General features: G+C 33.2%; 2 protein-coding genes across 2 annotated transcripts; both read right to left on the reverse strand.

Annotated features, from left to right (window-relative positions):
* Nucleotides 1-1,837: 1,837 nt before the first annotated feature.
* On the reverse strand, nucleotides 1,838-2,548 carry LOC105797894 (hypothetical protein). Its single transcript, XM_012627776.2, has one exon. The coding sequence runs from the start codon at nucleotides 2,523-2,525 to the stop codon at nucleotides 2,004-2,006; it is 522 nt and encodes a 173-aa protein (XP_012483230.1). The 5' UTR covers nucleotides 2,526-2,548; the 3' UTR covers nucleotides 1,838-2,003.
* Nucleotides 2,549-11,128: 8,580 nt separating this feature from the next.
* Nucleotides 11,129-11,587, reverse strand: LOC128032469 (uncharacterized). The gene is made up of 2 exons (XM_052620641.1): nucleotides 11,450-11,587; nucleotides 11,129-11,359 (listed from the first exon to the last, which is right to left on the reverse strand). The coding sequence occupies exons 1-2, from the start codon at nucleotides 11,574-11,576 to the stop codon at nucleotides 11,166-11,168; spliced, it is 321 nt and encodes a 106-aa protein (XP_052476601.1). The 5' UTR covers nucleotides 11,577-11,587; the 3' UTR covers nucleotides 11,129-11,165.
* Between the last annotated feature and the right edge of the window lie 6,163 nt (nucleotides 11,588-17,750).

Here is a 17,750-nt window from a genome sequence, read left to right on the forward strand (position 1 = left end):
TTGGGATTTTGGTGGGTGGGCTTGGGTATTCGGTGGGATTTTATGGGTAAATTATACTCAAATCATTAAATTATTAGTAAGTTTATATTTTGGTCCTTCAATTTTAAAAAATTACAAAATGATCACTAAATTTAATTAAAGGATATATTTTGGTTTTTTTAATATTTTTTAAAAAATAAAAACATTATTATATTAAAATGTTATTAAATTATATATTATTAAATTATATTTAATAATAATTATATTAAAATATGATTAAATTATTTATTATTTATTTATTAAAATTTAATAACAATAACAATAATCGTCTATTTAAAAAATTCTACTAAAGGTGTTCTAGTCATTTAAGTGTTTTTTTAATACTATTACAACCTCTATTCCATTCAACTAAACACAAGAATACTATTACGCTTATATTTCATTCCATTCAACCAAACAATTGAATTACTGATTATAGCTCTATTTCATTACAGCTCTATTCCATTTCAACCCTATTCCTTTCCGGTGAACCAAACGTGGTGTAAATATCTTTATATTAAAAGTTAGATTGTATTTTTTTTCTTTTTTTAGAAAAATAGAAAATTAGTCACTATGTGAGACTAAAGAGCAAACCAATCATTCTGTTAACAATTCCATCCATTTTTTCTATTAAAAATTGGTCTCATTATGTCAGTATAAGGTACATGTGGCACACCATGTGTGGCTGTCAGATAATTTTGTCAGCCACGTCAATTTTTAATAGTAGAATTGGATGATTTTTTTTAATACAAAAGACTAATTTGCTCTTTGATCTACCGTATATGAACTAATTTATTCATTTTTGAGTAAAAAAACAAAATGCAAATTCCTAACATAAACACATTATGCTTTTACAATCATATTACCAGAAAGAAGTCAGACTTGGAGAGATAGAGTTTCTATTATTTATTTTTGGAGTAATTTTCATTTTAAATTATTAAATTTAGCATTAAGTTTTATATAAATTATATAGTTTTCAATTTATCAAATGTTATCCTAAAATTTTATTACTACTAAATTAGATCACTTATTCTAATTTTGTTAAATATATAACTTAAACGTAAAAGTTATCTTAATAAGTATATGCAATTTTTCTAAATAAAATCAATTTTGAGATTCTAATATTTAAATTTACTAATATAGAAATTTAGTAATATAATTTAAATTTAGTGAACCTAAATGTTTGTGGCTTAAGGTAAATTGACTTAATTGTCTTGCATTTCCACCAGCTAAACCAATAGAAAATGCAAGAAAAGGAAAAGTATTAAAAAGTTAAAATATGCTATTAGTCCCTCTACTTATCTAATATTTAAAATTTAATCTTTATACTTTAAAAGTTAAAGATTTAATCATTTACATTTTATTTTAACAATTCTACCCCAATCATTATCTTTGTTTTAATTTCTATCAAAATTTATCAACTTAACATGTTTGTTTTTTGTTAATCATATGCAACCTCATTAGAGGACAATCTAATTAACATGTCAAATTGGTAAATTTTGTTGAAAAATACTAACAATAATAAAAAGAAGAAGAAGAAGAAGAAGAAGAATTAATCTTTAATTTTTAAGTATATGAACTAAATTTCAAATTTTATCTAATCACATAAACTTAAAAAAGTATATTTTAACCTAAAAAAGAGTAAAAATTTAAGGACAAAGGTAGACAACAATTATCAATTACTAACTACTAGAAATTGCTAAATCATTTTCAACAGAAAAAAGAAAGAAAGAAAGAAATTGCTAAATCATAGAGAAAACAACAACTATAAAGATCTAAATTTTGATAATCCTTACATGCAAGAGCAGCCAAAGGAAAATCCTCTCTATTTTTCCCCCTTCTAGAAAACTCAGACAAAAAGGCAGCTCCTACTTGTAATTACATGCCTACAACGTATTATGACCCAAAGCTGATAAAAGCAAAAAGGTTACATGATGAACATGTAATTTATGGTGGTGGTGGTGGCGGCGGCGCCGGCATCATTACTACTCTAAGAAACCTGTTTTTGTCAAAACTGCATTTCTGACTTTGCTAAGATCTCGGCCTTTAAGTGTCCTTCCCACCCCTTCACAAACGGAGGAAGAAGAGATTCGAGTCCTTGCAAGCTCCCTAGCTAGCCATTCATGAGGAGGGACCATATCCCCATCCTCATACACCATACCATCATCATTATCATCACCTTTATTAACCCATGACTCGTTTCTTGATGGTTCCATGTTCGCATGCTTCCCATATATCTTGGACCAATCGGGGATGTTCAACGGAGCCGATGATTGCCCAGTCACCTCGGTTTCATGACTTGCTGCTGATGATGAGTTGCTTCCTCTACAGATCGTTCTCGGTGCGCTTGGAAGCCGCCATGCAGATGAAGAACTCGAGGAGGGTTCCCTAGGTTTCCTCGATGTGGGACTTGATGAATCTTCTTTTTCATAAGACCAAACTTCTTCTTCATCAAAATCTCCATCGTTGATTGAATTCCTACTGCAAACACCGCTGTTCTTGCCCATGATACCTAAGAAAAAACAGAATACAAGGGGTACATTTAGTTCATATGTGTTTTGTCATCCCGTATTTACATATATACATATAGTGATGACATGAATGCAACTGCATAATCTACTATAATTAAGCTTACCTCCAAATGGATTAATGTGTGAAGGCGGGTTTGTCTTTTGCAGTTGGTACCCACAGAAAAGAGGGTAGAGGCAAAGGTAGAAGTAGAGGAGGGGGCATTGAGCAAATCTAGGAAGGAAACAAGTCTTATCAGATCACAGCATATTTATCAGCTAATGCTATATGGTAGAAACCTACGTCTGTTATTCAGAGTCGACAGGTTTCTTCATATGGGGCTTTATGGCTAGTAGTTTATTATAAGAATTGAGGCTGCATTGATGATTATTTATTTATATAGGGTTAACCTTTTTCTACTAAATTTATTTTTATAAAAAGGATTAACACTTTATTTGATTTTAAACTGTATTAAATTATTCAAAGTATCCGAATGATGTTAAGAATCAGTAATGTGTACTTATAAATAAACACAATCAAATAAAATGGATGATATCTCTCAATCATGTCAAACTCTCATGCATCAATATTTGCATCATCACAGATAATTAAAAGCCTCAAACATCGCTACCATAAAATTTACTAAGATCATTATAATATAAGTACAACATTATATCAATTAATTGAGTTGTAACTCAATTAACATTATTAATATTGCAATAACAAGAAAAATATGGTTTCGAGTATGTTTAAGTACATTTTCCTTCGATTTAAAGGTTCAAAATTTATGGATAAAAGTAAGCATTGTAAAAAAATACAACATCAAATTTTTTTATAAATTTAATACGACTTTATAAAATGACTAGATATTTTTGAAATAAATGGTAGGAACGGTGAAACTACAGAAATATAGTGTTGATGGTCCTCTGGAGTAGGTTGATACTCCTTTAAGATAAGGTGAGTATCAAAGTTTGTGCTTTTAATACATTTTTTGACACATAAGTTAGTATAGATAAAAGGGATGATAATGAGGCTTAAGTAAAGAGCTTATGTAGAGAGAGTGAAGATGATGATGAAACATACCTATTGCTATTTATAATTGGTTGCGTAGCTGCTTAGTATACTAACTGATAGTGTAGCAGAGTCTTGACAATTTCTTCACATGCCAGGCAGCCTTGCCCTTATAATGACAAATGGTTTTGCCAGTTACTTGGACCCTTGTGGGCTTGAGTTTTGTTGCAACTAGAAAATTTATTAGGCCATAAAAAAGGAGATCATTTGTACACAAAAGTAAGTAATGTTTAGATCATAGTTAGAGGACATTACAAATAGAGTTAGTAGTAAATGAGGAAGAGGGGCCGAAGTTACCTAAACGCATGACACGAGTTAAGGTTCCTAAGGTGGGGTGATACAACTTGAGTTCCAAGTGTCATGATCTTATTGGGTGCTTTGGAGGTGGTACTAGTGTCACGGGGCTAGATCTCTCGTCTCGCGATCCGTGCGACCTTAGGCAATCCGTTCGTCCAAACTCACCTAAGTCAGTCTTTACTCAAGTGAGGATTCCTTAAGAACTCCTCCAATGCACCAAGTTAAAGAGCGGAAGCGATTTATGCCAAAAGAAGCTAGAAAGAACAACAGAAAGAGCGCACACAAAGTGTTTGAGTAAATGCTCTCAATATTCTCTTATTCACAAAGAATAATGAAACAATAAATTGAGTGAGTACAAATGAGGGGAAAGCTCTCTATTTATAGTTGAGCTCCCCCAAAACCGACGATCAAGATACGTTTACATCGACGGACGAGATTAACCATATCCCTTGATTTTAGGGATTTACAAGATATGACATATCAAATCTAATCTAATCTAATATTTACAAGATATGATTCCATCAATCTTCTAAGATTAGTTACCAAATTAGCCTAAGTTGTCATATCTTCATTATCGGGCCAACCATGCTTCAATTTGACAGGCTTCTCCAACAGCTTCTTGAATCGAGCCAATTCTTACGGGCCAAATGATCCTCATCAAACAATAAACCTCCATGGATGCATTTGGTGTGATGTTTACGGGTTTTAAACTGCGGCCCGTGACATTCTCTTCCACCCATTCTTGCAACGCCCTCGTTGCGACTTCCGAATGGCATTGACTTGATTCACCTCAGTCTCGTCTCGATGCCTTAGCTTTTCCCTTTCTTCGGGACTGTTGCATCGATTTATGTCGCTTCTTAACTCGATCTGTCCTACTCGTTACATTTACTCTAGTCAACAATCCCACATGTATCACTTCTTTTTCCTAGAAGCCCGATGGACCACCCACCTCTCCCATAGGTAGAAGCCTAGTCAATGACTCGGCCAACTCTGACGCTTTACTCAATTTGAGCCTCATTGGTCCCAACTTCACTATTTTCATCGCAAATTTTCCCTCTAAGTCCGATGACAAACTCACATCTTCCTTGGGTGGAAGCCCCTCCGATAACTCACTAAGCTCAAACGTTGCCTTTCCTTTGACTCCGACTTGCTTTAGACAGTTTCGCAACTCATGCGGATCCCGGCACAAGAAACACTTTACTCGTTTCTTTTTGCTCCTCTTTGCCCTCTTGGCTTCGGCTTTTCCCTTGCTCGGACCAAGCTTTTTAGGCTAATTGTCTGATCCAACATTCCCTTTGACGACAGGCTTCCTCGAACACTTTCGCAACTTATGTGGACCATGACACAAGAAGCACTCCATTGGTTTCTTCTCACTTTCGGCCTCTTTGGCTTCAACACCCCTTGCGCTCGAACCAAGTACCAAGGCCTTACCTACGGGCTTTTCCTTAAGCGCTGATTTCTTCGAACATTTCTTTAACATGTGTGGACCGTCGCAGAGAAAGCATTTCAACTTGTCCCTTTTCTTCTTGGGTTTCTTCTTCCCAACTCGTGATTTCCCATTACCACAATTGTCGTCGTTGCCATTTCCATCAACATCTTCCTTGTAATCCTTTTCACATACGCCTTTCCTCTGACTTGGAAGACCCAAGCTTGTCTTTCCTTAGACCAAGCTTGACCACGGACTCTACTACCGTTATGGCTTCCAACAGCTTTTGGACACCTCTTTGTTCCACCTTCTGTCTGACCTACGGCTTTAATCGATTCTGAAAAGCAAGCAAAGCTTCTTTCTCGGTCACATCTGAAACTTGGACCATGAGTTCATTGAACTCTCGAACATACTCCCTCACTGTGCCCCATTGCATTATCCCTTGCAACTTTGCCCGAGCTTCTTTCTCGGTAAATTCTGGGTAAAACTGTCCCTTCAACTCACATTGGAACTCTTGCCACGTCCCACTCTCACCTTGCCTTTTATCTGTGGTCCTGCCTTGCCACCATAAAAGTGCAATATCAGTAAGAAACATTGAAGCAATGTTTACCTTAACCACATCATCCACGATGCCTTTGGCACGGAAGTAGTTTTCCATCATCCACAAGAAATTTTCCACATCACATACAGACATTGTCCCCACAAACTCTTTTGGCTTTGGGACATCCTCGTAACTAAGTTCTGCACTTGACACTCATTTCCCCACGACTGCTTGGCACAAGGCCAGCTCTCCCTCGAGCTCCTCTATTCTTGTGCTCAAGGCCATTGTCGTGGCCATTGTTTCCTCCTTCAAAGCCTTCACCACGGCTTCAAGACCATCGTTCCTCTCCGTCAGCTTCTTTCTTTGGGAATCTAGCAACTCTTGCACGCTATCCCTCTAGGAAGTGAGACACATGGTCACAAAGTCTCTGGACTTCTCCCTCAAGTCTTCAATACTTTCCCTAAACGCATTGTCTCACTCTTTTGCGTACTCCATGGGATCCTCAAGTTTAGCCACACATTCCTCAACGACCAACAGTATCTCTTTCAAAAAAATTTTGGCCCACCTTTGTTCGAACTATTCTTTCGACATCCCAACGGTGCCTTCAAACCAATAGCTCAGATACCACTTGTCACAGGGCTAGATCTCTCGTCTCGTGATCCGTGCAGCCTTAGGCGATCCATTCGTCCAAACTCACCTAAGTCAGTCTTTACTCAAGTGAGGATTCTTTAAGAACTCCTCCAAGGCTCGAAGTTAAAGAGCGGAAGCAATTTATGCCAAAAGAAGCTACAAAGAACAACAGAAAGAGCGTACACAAAATGTTTGAGTAAATGCTCTCAATATTCTCTTATTCACAAAGAATAATGAAACAATGAATAGAGTGAGTACAAATGAGTGGGAGACTCTATTAATAGTTGAGATCCCCTAAAACCGACAGTCAAGATACGTTTACATCGACGGACGAGATTAACCAAATCCCTTGATTTTAGGGATTTACAAGATATGTCATATCTAGTCTAATCTAATCTAATCTTTACAAGATATGATTCCTTCAATTTTCTAAGATTAGTTACCAAATTAGCCTAAGTTGCTATATCTTTATTATCGGGCCAACCAAGCTTCAATCTGACAGGCTTGTCCAATAGCTTCGTGAATCGGGCCAGTTCTTGCGGGCCAAATGATCCTCATCTAAACAATAGAGCTCCATTGAATGCATTTGGCGCAATGGTCACGGGCTTTGAACTGCGGGTCGTGACACTAGTTGGTACATGTAGCACACATTGAATCTGGGAGTAGAGATGCTCGAAAAAATCCGGTTCAAAATCGATTTTTTTGCACAGTGAAAAATTAAAAATTTTGAAATTTGAGTCGGTTTGGGATATTTATAGCAATAATTTTTTCCCCGAAATAATCTAGACGGGTTGTTGAGTATGACTCATATTCCAGTTAAATTTGAAAGATAATTTCCTAGTTAAACTCTGTTTATTTGTTTTAGTCTAATTTTGATTAGTCTAGATTATTTTATTACTATTTGTCCTATGAATTTAGCTTATAAATAGGCTCTTTTACAACCTTAAAAAATACACCAATTAAATATTAGAACTCATAACACTTTTGAAGAATTTTGTGTTTATGTTTTAATGGTTCTTTATTTTCGGGTTTCAAGGTTTAGTTTTTATCTCCATCTTTTGTACTCTTCGTTCTTTTGTCATTATAGTAAAATTATCTTTACCCATAGTTTTTTATCCTCTTTGGAGGAGTTTTTCAACTTTAAATTTGTGTGTTCAAATTCTCAATTGCTTTTACTATTTTTACTTGATAGTTTCTTAATTAGATCGATTTCCAACAAGTGGTATCAGAGTTTGTTCAATTTTCGTAGATTACTCCAATCAGATATGGAAATAACAAGGTTTGATATTGAGAAGTTCGATGGTGTCACAAACATCAATCTGTGGAAAGTTTGGATGATGGCAATTCTAGTTTAGACCGGCCTAAAACAAGTCATTACTAGGAAAAAGATTGAGAATCTAGATCAAACCAAATGGAAAGAGTTTGATGAAAAGGTCTTGTCAGCAATCCAGCTGTGCCTCGCGAATAAGGTATTGCAAGAGGTATTGATGGAGAAAACATTATCCACCTTGTGGAAAAGGTTAGAAACTCTTTATGCGACTAAGTCTCCATTTAGTGTTGAAACAGCGTCTATTTACGTTTCGCATGAACGACTGCGAGCTTTTTAGAGATCGTATTAGTAAATTTATTACTCATTTGAATGATTTAAGAAATGTTAAGGTTAAGATTGACGATGAAAATCAGGCTATGTTATTATTGTGCTCTTTACCCTCTTCATACAAGTCTTTCAAGAAGACCTTGATTTATGGTAGAGAAAAACTCTCGTTTGAGGATGTGAAGGGTCATTTGTTGAGTAAAGACAAACTCGAGAATGAGTTTGGTTGGGATAGCAAGGCAGAAAGGCAAGCTTCCGTTTTGGTAGCATCAAAAAAATGAGACAAAAGGTGTCACTATTGTAAGAAGTTAGGTCATGTCAAAGTATATTATTATAAATTACGAAATAAAATGGCTACTGAGAGTACCAAGGAAGATGCAGCTAGTGCTAATTTGGCCGATGAAAGCGGTGATGATTTTAGAGTGCGTTTGGTTCGCTGTATTGGATTAGAGGTGTATTGGATTAGAGGTGTAATAGCAAATCAACTGTTTGGTTGAATGTAATGGAATAGAGGCGTAATAGTAATCTGGTGTTTGGTTGAATGGAATAGATGTGTAATAGAATAATGGAAAAAACTAAAATGACTAGAATACCCTTAGCATAAATTTGTTTTGGTAAATGATTATTGTTATTGTTATTTAAATTTTAATAAGATTATTATTATCGGTAATAATTTTTTAATCATATTTAAACATAATTATTATTAAATATATTTTAATTAAAATATATAATTTAATAAAATTCTTATAATTAGCGAAATTTGTTTTGGTAAATTATTATTGTTATTGTTATTTAAATTTTAATAAGATTATTAATATCAATAATAAATAATTTAATCATATTTAAACATATTTTTATTAAATATATTATAATTAAAATATATAATTTAATAAAATTCTTAATAATTAATATTCTTATATGAATTTACTCAAATCATAATATATGATCTTGTAAAATATAAATTAACATAATTATTATTAAATATATTATAATTAAAATATATAATTTAATAAAATTCTTAATAATTAATATTCTTATATGAATTTACTCAAATCATAATATATGATACGGTAAATGAAAATTTGAAATAATTAATATTAAATATATTTTAATTAAAATATATGATTTAAAATAATTTAAAATAATTATAACTAATAAATTATATTTTATGAATTTGTATAATTTAAAATAATAATTATTACATATAATTTAATAATTAATATTAAATTTCATAAAATTCTTGATAATAAATTTTCTTATATGAATTTATACAATTTAAAATAATTAATATTAAATATAATTTAATAGTGATATATAATTTCATAAAATTCTTAATAATAAAATGTTTTTATATGAATTTACTAAAATCAATATATAACTTGAGAATTATATTCGCATAAACATAATTAACTTATATTAAGAAAAGGTTAGATGAAAATGAAATTGTACATCATAATTCATATTTTATATAGTTTTACAACATCAAAAGTTTGAACATTGATATTTAATGGTGAGAAAGAAATCTTGACCCATTCCAATCGAACAATGAAGGTAAACTATAGAAAACGATCATTTGAGCTGGATGCTCGGGAATTTTACTCAAAGCATCATACCGCTGATCGTCGGTTAAACCTTCAATTGACCATAATGCTGAATATAAATTTGAAGCTTTCTCTTCCATCTTTTGATGTTCTTCTGACTTCTGCTGAACAACCACCTCGGAGGCAATACTCCTACTGATTTGATCACCAACGGCTTGGATTTTTTCCCCCAACAAAGTGGCAGCCTCATCAAATGAAGAATACACATTATCACGAGCATCAGATTTCTTCTTTCTCTTGTTTGAAGATGAGGAACCCCCTTGGTCTCTATCTCCTCGCGGATCCGTACCAGAAACATCCATGTCGTCTAAAGAGACGTCGACCATGATCATAGAATGTGTTTTCTCTTCATTCATATCGTAGTACGTTCATCCTCAGCATGTATTTCTTCAAGAACATCAGTAGCTGTTTGAGTGTCTTTCCCAGTCGCCCGATCTCTTGCGTATATGGCAGTAAGCTGGTTGTAGTAAGGGAAAGAACGATGTCTGAACTGAGAGGCTTCTTTGTGACTCTAAAAAAAACGAGTAAATCATATTAGTTATAAGTTTTGTAAAAAAACAAATAAATACTTGAAATACATTTTACCTTAACATAGGATTCCTAAACTGCATCTTCAACAACAACGAGTACGCTTATGCTCGTCCCAACCAAAACCGCTGTTGTTTTGACCATTAAGCATGTCGTAGACGACTGACCATTCCCTTTTTAGGCACCTAATCCGAGATTCAATATTTGGTCTCGCCTTCAACATTGCTCTTGGTAAAGCCTTTTCTAGCATTTTCTCTAGCTCGTTCAAATAACCGGCTTTGAACCCGGTATCAGCATTAAATGTTCCTACATTGTGCAAATCCACCATGCAAGCAACCAAGGCTGCATCCTCTTCTGGAACCCATTTTCTTTTGCTTCCTCGAGTAGCTTGAGAAGAAGCACCCGTTGATGGAACACCTGACATATTATTCTTAAGAAAAAAAAACAAATTAACATTATTTACTATTTTGAATATCATGAATCAAAAGGTGAACAGTTTATAATATTATATCGGTAGTTCAATACTAAATTTAAATTTAGGACACATGCTGAATGAAAAGATAATTAAATTATAATTCAACAAAGTTTAGTACAATACAAAATTTTAATCAAAGACCACCAAAGTTTAATAAACTAGATATATAAAATAACATCAACAAATCAATTCAAACTCAATTTGTCCCTAAACCTAACTAATTTCTAGATGCTTGCCATTCATCGAACATTTGGTTGGCTAGTTCCATCCTCCAAGTAGCCCAAGCATCCGATGGATGAATATTTGTGATATTCATTCATCGTCATCCACCACATTAGTAGGTAATCCTTCTCCACCTCCGCTTCAATGGGATCAATACTCATATGGGTTCGAATAAAATTATGGAGGAAACAACATGCAATAATAATTCTATTGTGCACCCTTACAGGATAAAACGATGGACTCCTAAGTATTCCCTATCTAAGTTTTAATAAGCCAAAGCATCTTTCAATGACATTACGTGCTGAGGCATGTTTCATATTAAAAAACTCTTGCGGAGAACTTGGCTGATAACCCTGACGCCACTCGTTCATATGACATCGCTGTCCTCTAAATGGTGCAAGAAATCCCTCACAATTTGTGTATCCAGCATCAACTAGATAATAACAACCTATAAAATAAATTTTTTAAAAATGATTAATTCAGCAAACAAAGTTTGATCTTAATGAATAATTCAAATTAGACTAACTATACACTGTACCATGAGGAACTTTTAGTCCATGTCTTCTACTAATGGCATCTCGAAGCACCCGTCCATCGGCAACTGAACCTTCCCAACCAGGAAGAACATAAACAAATTGCATCTCAGGTGTACAAACACCTAGCATATTTGTTGCTATGTCACTTTTTCGGTTCGATATTTGGGTTTATCAACTGTTGGCACCCTAATCTTGATGTGGGTTCCATCAAGAGCACCTAAGCAATTCTATATCACATGATATAAAACCTTGAGTTAGAATACTAATTTAAATCTAAGTCAACTAAATGTTGTACAAGATATATATAAAACTCAGTCTAATACCTTAAACCATTTCCACCTTGTGTCAGATGAATCGGCTGTAATTGGCTCTGACTTTTTAAATAAGACATCTTGTAAGCGTATGATAGCATTTAAAACACTATGAAATGCTCTGCTTACAGTTTCCCCGGACCTTCTAAAGTGATGCTTGATAACTCGATTTTTCAGGTGATGGGAGATGATATGTAAAAACATTGCTACTTGCTCATCAACAAGCATGAACCTTGACGACTTCAATCCCCCTATCGACTCTAACATCTCACATAGTTTAAAAAAGGCAGTTCTATTCATCCTAACTTGTTCAATACAAGTCTCGTCACTAGCATATACAAGCCTCTTCACATAATCCCGTTGTGCATAAAAATCTAAGGTATAGGACCTAATCCTTGGTCTATAAGTATGTAGGCTAAGGCTGGTACCCATTCTAAATAAGAACCAAATCGCAATTCTACAAATTTCCAGCCATATTGTCAATGCAGCACCAATTCTTTTACGCCTCACACTTTGTGCAATTAAGGGCAAACGAGCCATTACTGCACCATATTAAAATTAGAACTCAGTATCAATCCCCGCACACTTTAGAGATGCAAATTTATGGACATTGTATATTTTAGAGCAATGTATATGAATATGCTAGTTCGGAGCCCAATAAAATAGTAGACATAAACATAATAGAAAAAATAATTAAAATAGGATATGATATGAACATTTTAAACACTGTCTTTAGTTTTGTATATTATATAACAACAATTTTTATGGATGATAAAAGGTTTTTTATTAATTTTAAAATAGGAAAATAAAAACGTATTAATGTGTTTGAATTCACGTTTTCTTATATTGACAACAATATTAATGTTAATCAAATTATATTATAAAATCTTATTAAGATATCAAATTTTAAATAATCTCAAATATTATTAATAATTAAATAAGCCACTAGTGTAGTCATAAATGGCATACGTTTCAAGCATGTAAATTGTAACTTTATATTTGACTCTAGAATTGAGTAAACTTAGATTCCAAACCGAAACAAAACTCTCTTATCCACAGGAATTAAAACCGAAACTTAAAGGAAAATATTTTTGCTTTTCAATTTCTGAACCATTTTAATTTTTTATTTTTCCAATTTGTATTTTTTATCAAATCATTCTAAAATAGATGGAAAAGTTAACATTTGTTATACATGTGGATGATAAGTCAAGATTAAATTAAATTTTAATTACATGATGTCTTATTAAAATAGCTTTTACTCGAATAATGTTGTATTAAAATGTTTGAAGCAGTGGTTAATATGAGTTTGGTCAACTGCTGTAGGATGCATTTGTAAGCAAGTTTCCTCTTTCCGTCCACCTCTCTCAAACTCACTAAGGAATGCATATTTCTCTGCTCTGGTATGATCCCATTATCATTATGCAACATATATATATATATATATATATATATATATATATATATATATAAACCTCACTACCAACTAAAATTGGAAAGAGCATAGAACAACATATGTATATCGACTCTCCTACACATTTTCTGCCAAAAAAAGGCATTTTTATGATATCAACAGTGTGCAAACCAAATTTATTTTAGTAACTTTACATGATATCATAGGTTTCTACATGTGTCTGTGGCTGGTTAAACTATTTGTTTCAAAGAAAAGTTATTTCCTTTTGCTTAGAGTTGAAACGCAAAAAAGGGCAACTAATAAATGTATGTCCTAATTTCATCGGAGGAAATTTTGACAATGTTTCAGACGACATGCCTATGAAGCACAAACATAGGCAAAAATACAATTTGAATAAATGCAAATTATCAATTCTTTGTCTCAATCAATTGGGGCATGATCCGAATTGAAAACCAATAAAGCACATATTTGAATCAACATGCAGTGGCATCTATGCCAACACTACATAACCACTCAACCATCTATTGAGATATGCATGCATTATATCAGCATAGGCACTCATATTCAACGACCTAAACCCTTCTTTGAAGAGTTCATGACGCAATGACTTTTATTTTTATTATAATATTTTATTATTTTAGTTTATTTCACAATATTTATTTTAAGTATTAGATATATTATAGATGGCTAGGGTTATTAGTTATCTTTAGGGTTTGAAGCTAAGGTTAGAATAAAACTTTATTTGCAAGTAAGCCTAGAAACTTGCAAGAGAGAAATCCTATATAAATAAGTTTTAGACTTTCTGACCATAATTATTATTCGATTATTTCCTTTGAATTAATAGAAAAGTTAGAGGTTTTCTATAACCTAAGTTTTCTAGAGTTCCATCTTTCCTATTCGTTTGTTCAGCTCTAATTCTTTTAATTGCTATTGTTTTCTCCCTAAACCACATCAAGACAAAGATAGTCGACACTGAAACCACGATGGTTTGGCTCTTTTATTCACAATTATAGTATAAGGCCCCGAATAGCCTAAGAACTATGATTGTTGTGCTTAGTTTTTAGCAAACACAACCCATTTCTTTTCTACCTTCTTTAATATCAAAATTCCCATCCTTCTCTTAGGTTGATGTCATCAATCCATTAACAATGAAACCGGTTTCTTGAGATTCCAAGAAGTGATTGAACATACTTCTTAAGTAGACTCTTATCTCCAAACCCCATATTGTCAATATCGCGCATCCTTAAACCTTTTCTTTACGATTAGCAATAAACGTTTCTATACCACGCAACGTAGGTTTCCTATATAGACACCATCAAAATTAGCATTGTGGAACTAAAAGATCATGGAAAAGGAATCTATGTGTCATATGCAACAAAAGATTAAGAAAATGGCTCAATGAAACAAATATCCGCCTCTAACAATGCAAAATATTTAATTTCATTTTATTTGAGAATTTATACTAAAATCAAGCATATTTTGCTTATATCTAATGAAAATGCTAATCACCTCGAGACAATGGATTGAAAGAATAACATCATGAAAACAAATGCAAAACCAACCTTGCAAATCAAAACGTCTTCTGTCTTTAAAGAATTTTCCTTCTAGCTCCTCCTGAAAGGAAATAAGATAACTTTCTCACACTCCAAACCAGAAGGTAAACAGCAAGGCAATAAAATTAAACATAGAAGAAAGGCATGGAATTATTTTACATGCTTTCAGTCACAAATTATATTGCTAAAAAATGTAGTAGAAAGTACAGTAATAAAGTTCCATTTATAAATGTGAAACTGAAACCGCAATGATCAAGTAATCCTTTAATAGTATGTTTCTGGTGGACTAGAAAGTTACAAGGTCTAGTAGGTTTCTGGTGGCTGGTTTTGTTGGAATAACCGAAGTTGCCGGATTTTCCAGTAAAAATCAAAGCTAAAATTCCTAACAGTAAAAAAGAGGATGGAAAGATACAGTGAAGAAGCACTTACCGAAACAATGGGGCCGGAGACCTGAGACGGTGGAGTCGGGTGGAGGTGACTTCGCTCGCAGGTTCTATTTGATGTTGGGAGGGAGAGGCTGGAGGTGGATTTCGAGTTGGGAGGGCAAATTAGGGCGTGAAACCAAAAACGGATGTAAACTGAGGAGAATGCAGGGATTACGAAACAGAGAATTTCGAGGATTAGGAAAGTAACGAATTAGAGGGGGATTAGCAATACATTAAACCAAACGGCAGATTAGAGGGGGATTAGGTGGGGCCCACCGATTAGGGGTGTATTGGCATAGCCAATACACTAAACCAAACATGTTGTTATTGTTAGTGTCAACGAGCGATAACTCTGAGCTTACGTCTGAGTGGATCCTAGATTCAGGATGTTCTTTCCACATGTGTCCCAACAGAGAATGGTTCTCCACATACAGTTCGGTTGAAGGTGGAGTTATGCACATGTGAAACGATTCATCCAGTAAGGTAATCGATATTAGAACTGTTAAAATTAGGATGCACGATGGGTCGATTAGGACACTCTCAAATGTCAGGTATGTACTTAATTTACGAAAGAATCTCATCTCTTTGAGTATTTTAGACCCGAAAGGTTACAGAATCAACATCAAGTTGAGCAGTATTAAGGTGTCTTGTAGGGATCTCGTTTTGTTAAAAGGTAAAATGACCAACAATTTTTATATTCTGGAAGGTTCTATAGTGACTGGTGAAACCGGACGTTCCTTGTCTGCTACAAAGTCGAAGTCAACTCGTTTGGAGTGGAGACAACTTGGTCATAGGAAGGTATAAGGTATGACCGTTTCGTTGAACAGAGGTTCTCTTTTGGATGGAGGTTTTGAAAAGTTAAGGCACTATGTTCGTGAAAATCAGACCCGGGTTAGTTTTAATTTGGCAATGCACAAGTCGAAGGCTAGAAGTCTTCCAACTTCTAAGAACAAATTTTACTTAGTTAATTCCCTGTATAGTTCAAGATAGGCTCGTGGTGGGATTTGGAAAAAATGGCATTGTGGAAATACGAGTTAATATGGAGATTTGTTGAGTATTACTCATATTTTAGTCAAATTTGAGAGATAATCTCTCAATTAAACTTTGTTTATTTGTTTCAGTTGAACTCTAATTAGTCTAGATTATTTTTTATTATTTGACATACAAATTTAGCATATAAATAGGCTCTTTTACAACCTTAGAAAATACACCCATTAAAGATTAGAACTCATAACACATTTGGAGATTTTTGTATTTACGTTTTGAGGGTTCTTTGTTTTTAGGTTTCGGGGTTTAGTTTTAATCTCCATCTTTTGTACTCTTCGTTCTTTTGCCATTATAATAAAGTTATATTTGCCCTGTGGTTTTTTATCATCTTTGGAAGGGGTTTTCCACGTTAAATTTGTGTGTTCAAATTCTCAATTTCTTCCGCAATTTTTACTTATTCGTTGCTTAATCAGACTGATCCCCAACACGGATCCCAAACATTCTCGACTTTCAACCAAAAGACTTTCTTTGCTATTCTCGTACCACAAGCTGCTTCGAGTGTAGGCTCAAACAATTTCGAATCAAACACAACCAAAAATATTTTTTTTTTACTTTTAGTAGGAAATTAAATCTCTTTATTATAGAAACTGGTAGAATTGTTGTAACGCCCCTAAAATTGTTATACTATAAAAGTAGTAATAAATTAAAAATATGTATAATTGATTTCATTATAAAGTAAAATAAAGAAATGAAAGTGATAAAAGAGAAAGTTGGGTAGTATCAAAGAAAGTTAAATTAAGAAGTATGTTGTGGCTTAATAAATTAATAGTAAGGATTAAATCGTAACGATGTAAAAAGTTTTAAGGTCCAAGTATAATTATTCAAAATTTGAGGGTTGAACTATAATTATGAGAAAAATTGAAGGACCGAAAGTGAAAATAACTTAATTTCTTATGACATAAAATTGGTGTATATTGACTAAATTGAATAAATGAAGAAATATGAAGGATTAAATTACAATTGTACCAAAAGTGAATAGTGACTCAATGATGGAATTTTAAAGAAACATGAAGGGCAAAATGGTCATTACTCAAATTAGATAATTATAAGGTGTAATAATTAAAAGAAAAGTATTTACAATATGATTGGTTAAATATTTTAATATTTTATAAGATATTTTGATATTTTAAATAATTAAACTAATTTGAGGAAATGTAGGAAATGTGTAGGAAATTCCTCCACCTTCCCATACCTCTCACGGTTCTATAAATATGCGAACGAGGGTTTCATTTTATTACATTTTGGTCCCTTATCATAAAACTCCATTTATTTTCCCAAATTTCTTGATAATTTCTATAGTCACCCAAAAGAAGAAATGAAGTAGTGATACTAGAAAGTTAGAATATCATCTTGGAATAAAGAAATGGAAGTGGAAATGGAAAAGTTGTGAAAAAGTGAGGAGATTAAAGAGACAAGCTAAGTACTTTAAGAATTTTACTTTATTTAATTTAAATCAAGTATAGAGTATGCTAAATTGGTTGAATTAATTGTGAATGTGCAAACATTATGTATGGAATTAAATTAGTACACTGCAGTAGTAGAAAAAGATTAAATTG

Source organism: Gossypium raimondii, chromosome 9 (assembly GCF_025698545.1).
Source record: "Gossypium raimondii isolate GPD5lz chromosome 9, ASM2569854v1, whole genome shotgun sequence".
Taxonomy (NCBI): Eukaryota; Viridiplantae; Streptophyta; class Magnoliopsida; order Malvales; family Malvaceae; genus Gossypium; species Gossypium raimondii.